This window comes from Pangasianodon hypophthalmus, chromosome 17, assembly GCF_027358585.1.
Source record: "Pangasianodon hypophthalmus isolate fPanHyp1 chromosome 17, fPanHyp1.pri, whole genome shotgun sequence".
Taxonomy (NCBI): domain Eukaryota; kingdom Metazoa; phylum Chordata; class Actinopteri; order Siluriformes; family Pangasiidae; genus Pangasianodon; species Pangasianodon hypophthalmus.
In genome coordinates, this window is record NC_069726.1 from 14,978,719 (window position 1) to 14,986,248 (window position 7,530).

Below are 7,530 nucleotides of genomic sequence, written 5' to 3' on the forward strand. Positions count from 1 at the left end.
CTGATGTCCTTCCCACTGATCTAAATACAGATGGGCCTTCAGCCACTATTCCTATTGATACACTATGTAGCCAAAAGTTTGTGGACACCTGCCTAATCATATGTACATTTTGAACATCCCATTCCAGATGTAGTTGCCACTTTGCTGTATTAACCTGCACTCTTCTAGGAAGGCTTTCCACTAGGTTTTGGAATGTGGCTATGGAGATGTGTTCATTCAGCCACAAGAGCATTAGTGAGGTCAGGCACTGATGTTGGGCGAGGAGGCCTGTGCCAGCATACAATTCATCCCAAAGGTGTTCAGTGGGGTAGAGGTCAGAGGCCTGTGCAGGCCACTCACATGCTAGAACATGTTTGGGCTCCTTAGTTCCAGTGAAGGGAAATTTTAATGCTATAGCATACAAAGATGTTCACAAACGTTTAGCCATATATAAAAAAATATATATATATATATATATATATATATATATATATATATATACACACATACATATATACACACACATAGGGTACACGCACCAGCTGAGCAGTGTTTGTGACTGAAGCTTCTGCCATCTGGCCCCAATCATGAAACCACTTTTCTTCTTGCCATCTTGCTCCAAAAGTGAAGTCAATGGACCTGCTCAGTATATTTTATAAGCAACAAAGCACAGTAGGATGTTAATTGAAATTCTACGTCTGGGACATAGTGCTAAGCTGTTAGCTTTAAACCTATCCAACAAGAGAAAAAAAAGTGAGCGAGAGAGAGAGGAAAAACACCCCAATTCATATACTTTTAGATCATATACATACAGCTGCCTTATGCCTTAGAAAAAAAATGTGATAAAACATGGATTGTGGAATGTTAAATTAATTTAATCATTCATGCAAAATTTACACCAGTTCAATCAACAATTTTACACATATAAGATCTAAACCCAACAACATTCTCTGTTACAAAAGAGACTGCATTAAATGTGCTACATTCTGGGAAATGAAGGCCAAGGTGAGGTCAACTGTAACTTATAAAGGAACTTTCATAGTTCCAAACTGTGTACACTGAAAAGTTTACATTATAGCTTTGAAAATCAATGGTTTGACATGAAATCAGTCCCAGTAAATATAGTGGAAACACTGATAAAATCAGTGGTGCTGAGGCTAAATCATATCACTCCACTCCATTATGAAACAAGCAGGAAGTCTACAAAGGTAGCTGGTAAAGTACATACAAGTGCAGTTTCGATACCATGACCTTTATATCATGAGGTTTTAGCATGACTATGTGTGCATTCTAGTTTTCCTTCATTTAAGGTAATGGATTTTGTATTTTAATGTCATTTCATTGTTGCACAGCACTGTCACTAACTACAATATTAGCTAACCAGAAATACGTCTCTCTCTCTACCACAAAACCCACGGCATTTCATCCAAACACACAATGACTTTTAGCTGTAATTAGTAGTCAGTGCCAAGCATTAGTAAAGTAATTATGAAATTGTATGCAGTGATTCCAAACAGGCTGATCTTTGGATAACAAACAGCATAATCACAATGTGCATATTTACACATTACAGAAACCCCGAAAACACGGCTCATTGAAATTCCCACTTTTAAAAACAACACCGAAACATGCCCAATTCTGAGAAATCACTAGTGATAAGTGGCCTCGTTTACACTAGCTTTGGAATTCTTAACTTCAGCAAGTGTCTAACTTGATCAGCAGAGAGTCTTTCTCAGAGAACGTCCCCTCAGCTTCTTGACTCCATCAATGCGATCACACTGTTCTAGCAGGTCATAACGGCCACTGCGCAAGTAGCAGATCAGCGTGCTCTTACACACATCCTTGCAGGGCTCCGACACATGGCCTTTGTGCATAAAGTACCAGAATTGTTGGAAGATGCGGTCATTGGTAAAGAAGGTTCGGACCAGAGCATCCCAGTCAGCAGGGAACAATGCAGGAACACCGTAGGCCTGAGAGGCCCGGTACAGCAATGTCCACGCTGGGTCCGGGTCAGGTTTGGGCAACCATGAGGAGTTATTTTGAAAACCATTTGCCAAGGTGAGGTTGAGGATAAAGGTCTCATGATCCAGGACCAGACGAGTGCTGTTGGGGTAGTTACCATCAATATAATATACACGGTAGCCTACAAAACAAAAAGAAACAAGATTTAAGCATAAGGTATCTGAAGGTATCAGCAAATTCAATATCTTTGTATAATTCAAATAAAATATGCTTTGATTTTATTTTTATTGTCATAGCTAAATCAGAACTGTGTTACACCATTATTCACAAAAGCTACACATTAAGCTATTGTATGTGAACACAAAAGAAGCAGTGCACCAATCCAGGTATTTTAGTTGCACAATGCACCTAAAATCAGCAGTACAGTATTATTATTGTTTGTGATACTGCCTAAACAGCACAGATATGATTTTTATTCCCATCAGAATCAGTGATAAGAATCGATTCAATTGCTCAAATGAAACCATTCAAAGTAAACTTTGACATTTTTGTAGTCCATGTAAAGGCTTAACTTTTTGCTAAATTAATTTAACAGTTCATAATCATAAGAAGATACTCTAATACATACATAAACAAAACAGGCATCCAACAAAAACAAGGACCAATACTTACGTTCATGTCAGTCTTACCTGGATTCAGGTTAACGTAAGTGGTTACGCTTGGAGCAATGTAAGCCACCCCCACTGCTCGGGTCATTGTCTCTTCATCAAAAAACATCTGAAATTCATCAAAGTGTGTGTGTCCAAAAAACTGTCCTGTTATAGTGCTCTCATACCTGATACAGAGAAATAAACACAGCAGTTAAAGCTTAAAATGACCATTAAACACTAAAATATAGGAATCATTGACATGCAGCAGATATACAGGTCTGGGACTTCAAACTGAATCACACAGTCTACAATAATCAATGCGAGCTCAATTTTAAATAAGCCACTTCTTTACGTCTGAAAGGAACTGCAACAAGGAAGTGGGGGAAAGTCCACATCTAAAGTCATGCGCCCATGGTAGAATCGAGCTGACCACGACATAGCACACAGTGAGCTAGGTAAATAGCAGTCAGTTTGGGACTAACCTGTTGACTATGTGATAGTAGTTCCAGCTCCAGCTGCTCAGACAGAGTCCAGGGGGGATGTGGCCAATAATGTGCACCTACAGTAGCAAGAGGGAAAGCATTCCTAATGTGGTACTACACAATAAAAAAATATCTTTGAGTATTTAACTTCTACTTATACCACAACACTTCTGAATTCTTGAATCTGACTGGTCAGAAGGTGTTGCTTAATGTTCTCAAACAGTAACTATGACAGTACTGCTGGCTGTAAGGTTTATATTAATGTGTTCATTCTAATATGTTATTGTTTCTATAGTAACAACGTACACAGGGACTTGTCTGGGAAACACTCCACATAAATAGATTGCAAAGGTTCTGTATGGAGAAGTTAATTTAGCATTCTCAAAAGGAGTCTCAAGTGTCAGTGTTTTATAACAGTCAGAGGTAAAGCTGTTGTCTTACACTATTAACTTCAACACAGAGAAAACAAGAGGGAACAAGTGCTTTTATAGCTGCTGTAAGATAAGCAATAACAGCCACTAACTTCTCACGAATGTTACACTACACTCCTGGGCAAAAAAAAAAAAAAAAAAGAGAAGAAAAAAGGGGCCAAGCCCAAAATGGCAAAATATTAAGCTTTTAATGGTCTTAACAACAAATTATTTAAAAAATTTGCAAGAAACAAATAGATAAAGGAAGTTAGTACAGAATAGCTTTACCCTTTGATCTCTTTAAATGTTTAAGCCTTGTGGCTCTTGATAAACTGCATCAGCTGTAGCAGATAACCAAATAATGACTAAACTTTTAAGAAAAAAATAAGATATTTTTTTAACAAAAAGATAATTTTGGAAAAATTTTGCACACCCAGATGTGTTAGTTTGAAATTTACATAAAACATTTTAATCATTTTCATGATTTTACCTTTCCATACAAGACTATATAAGTAAATTTCCTTGTTTCTAGCTTTGTTGTTAAGACCATTAAAAGCTTAATATTTGCCATTTTGTGCTTGGACTATTTTTTTTGCCCAGAAGTATACATTAAATGGAATTATAAATGGATAAAAAGTATGCATCATTCTTTATTTAAAAAAAATTGTTATTGTTGGCAAATTGATGTGTGTTGTGTATTATTATTTATGGTGCATGTTCTGGTAACAAATCTTATGGACCAAAGAACTTTAACCTTCTTAAAATATTGGCTTGAACTTCAAGGCAGTTGTCTATTACAGTCAGGAAATACAGGCATGGAATGTTTATGGAAATTCCAAAAGAGACCGCAAATGTACCTTTTCTCCCTTGTTCTCAGCCTCCTGCAGGATGTGTACGAGCCACTGGAGCTGGTCCGCTGGGTCTGTGGAGTTCACCATCAGCCAGTAGTTCTCCCTCGCACAGAAATTCATATTCAGCGACGCAACCCTCAGACCTGGCTGCACCTGGGCCGTGTAGAAACCTCCTCGGCTGGAATGGAATTTCCAACACTTAATAAGGCTTAGTTGAAAATGGTTGCAGGACTTTTTACTTGAAAATATACATCTAAAATATATTTTTTACTAATGTATATTCAATCAATGATGCACCAAAATAATTTCATAATTATACAAAAGAATGTGAAAAAAATCCCACAGTCTGGAGCATAATCTGAATGAATAATAGTTTTAAGGAATAAAAAGTAGTTAAATTATTTTCACTGTGAATTCTAGATTTCTAGTGAATACAGTGGCTCTAGTTAGTTAGTTTTAGTTAGCTGGCTAGCTACAGTTTTCTGTACATTATTTATAGTTTCTAATGGTGATCATCAGTCAATGTTTTAGTGTCAGCAGCACATTCATGAAAGTGTTGTCTGGAAGAAAAAAAAAAAAAAACTAACAGTGAATAGAAACACGACTTCACCCATATTCATACCTTTAAAATTCGCTGTCGAAATTTTCAATATCAAATTATACACAATTTCAAGTTATGGTGAATCTGTTCAACAGAATTTGATGATTTACCTCCATGATTTACATTCAGATTTACCTCTGAATCTGGCTGTATTATTCTTACCGCAGAGTCACCAGAGCTTGAGCAGGCAGCCAGGGAGCCCATTCTTCTGCCATGGTGTCATACAGCCATCGGGAGGAGCGATTCCCATGTACAAATGGAGGAGGAAAGCTGTTGACTGGTGTGCTCTCGTGGTTGCCCACGGCTGGGTACACGGTAACGTCAGGTCCAAGGTACTTCCTGATGAGCCTGGAGATGGTGGTCAGCTCATTCAGCTGCTGTGCCCTCGTTTGGGACCACACATTGTGCGCAGGGATGTCCCCAGTCCAGTAGACCCAGTCCCAGGGTCCCGCCTTGGCTATATTCTGCAGGAGGTTTTCTACTGTACGCAATGGGAGGTCACACTTGCTGTAGGTACCCCAGTGACCTGCAGCACGGTGCCTCCAGTTGGCTCTACCAGACTCGTCCCGGCAGCACAATGGCTGTTTGCAGTCGGCCGCGCTGCCCTCTGAGTACTCTGCATCCCAGTGGATATCAGTGAGGAAGAGCACCCTGCTTTGAGGTGAGCCAGGTTTGGGTATAGGGGGAGGGATCACTGGAGGTTTGGGAACACGGGGCAGGGTGATGTTCCAGGGGGCATAGATGTCAAAATGGCCACATGAGGGTCCCACGAGTAAGGCACAGGCCTCTGAGGGCCAGAGCAGAGACTCCTGGAGGGCACGAATGAAGTCATCACGGAAGAGCTCCGTAATTTCCCGGCACACATTTTCGTCTGCCAAGTGCAAATGGACACAGGCTTCTCCTACTGCTCGAGCCACATGCTCCATGTTCGTGTCACTCTAAAAGGGAGACAAGACCAAAAAACACCAACAATCTTTGAGTAACTACAACAGGAATACAACAGTGACATATGCACTAACATGCAGAGCTTTAAGGTCTCACTTCACATACTGTCAACCCTGAGGTGCAATGTTCCGACAAAAACAGTTTGACAAAGTGAGACGGTGTGGTCACAGTTTCACAGTTTGTATAGTCATCATGAAACTCAGAGTGTGAATAGCTCTTCCTACTGCTTTACAATGCCTCAGCAACACATATATTTACAAGTTAGTTTAAAAACAAGGAATGGGTCATCACATCAACTGGCCAATAAGAGAATAACATTGATAGTCGTAAAAAATTGTGTTTCAATTCACTTGTATGTTTGGAATATTTATAAGTGACCGGGTACAAAAGTAGCTGACTGGATGTTAAAATCTGTTTTTATAGCAAATGTTTTATTTTTCTTCGTAACTGAGTTCACTTGTAAATTGTTCTTTTGTAATATGTCAATTCTGTTAAGTAACATCAAACAAACAAAGGAAAAACCAACATCCTGCATTGCCATTCTCAGTTCTTCTGTTTAACCATCATGTCACACTAATGCACAAGCATCACAAATATTGTGGTCAGTTCCAACTCTATTTACAGAAAATAGGGTTGAAAATGACCACAACCTCTTTCCCATAAATGCAGAGGTCATCACTGAAACACAGTCAGGTGAGCAGTGTTTGTGACTGAAGCTTCTGCCATCTGATCCCAGTCATGAACATGAACACACACACACACTCACACCCCTCAATCTAACAGGAAATGTTAACAGACTAAGGACCCCCTACTGCATCAACTGTTAACTGAACTTTGTTTGGAAATCAGTTTAATGTTGCCACTGATGCTCAGTATATTGCTTCATGTAAGTAGGACTGCTTTGCTGTAAACACACAAAGGGGCTCATAGGAAAGAAAGACAGCTTCCTTACCAAAAGGGCAATGTCCACCACGGTGAAGATAGCTTTACACACCGGACAGCTAATGTTGCGCCAGCTAAAGTGAACTTTAAATCCATCCAGTGTGTTTACAGCCATTAAGTCAGCCATGTCCACATCATCATGAAGAGGTGCAGACGACCCGAGGGAGGCCAGGAACAAACCAGCTACTGTGATCAAGCACACAGTGTTCATCCTGAACGCAGAATCCGTGCAGCTACAGCAGTGAGGGAGTAAGATCTCGGTGATCTTCTCATTAAACAGATAGAGAGATTTAATCCAGCAGTGAAGCATTCACTGGCTCCTTTAGGAGTAAAAGTTTCTCATTTTCGTGACGCGTGACGGACTTGTGAGTTCAGACAGGAAGTCTAATAACCACCAGATCGCACTTTTTTCAAAAACTTCACGCTGCAGACCAGTGACCCAAACAGCGAATGACTGCTGTTTAAACAAAACCCCGACGAGGTCTGTCTACTTCTGCCTACTGTCAACTTCCCACAGTATTGTGCTCCATGGCTTTAAGAACCAGTGAGTCAGCTGACTGATCACGTGATCTGCTTGACGCCGGTATTTTGAAATTAACCGTTTAAACACCAACACGTCTTGCCCTGGATTTGTCAGTATGACAAAATCTTAATTTATCCTAATTTTAGCTTATTTTTTTGCCATTTAAAAATACACACGTGTGTGTG

General features: G+C 39.7%; 1 protein-coding gene across 1 annotated transcript; it reads right to left on the reverse strand.

The window, feature by feature from the left end:
• Positions 1-1,027: 1,027 nt before the first annotated feature.
• On the reverse strand, positions 1,028-7,368 carry smpd1 (sphingomyelin phosphodiesterase 1). The gene is made up of 6 exons (XM_026941786.3): positions 6,833-7,368; positions 5,098-5,873; positions 4,341-4,512; positions 3,074-3,150; positions 2,631-2,776; positions 1,028-2,122 (listed from the first exon to the last, which is right to left on the reverse strand). Exons 1-6 carry the CDS (start codon positions 7,130-7,132, stop codon positions 1,695-1,697), a joined length of 1,899 nt encoding a protein of 632 aa, XP_026797587.2. The 5' UTR covers positions 7,133-7,368; the 3' UTR covers positions 1,028-1,694.
• Positions 7,369-7,530: the final 162 nt, after the last annotated feature.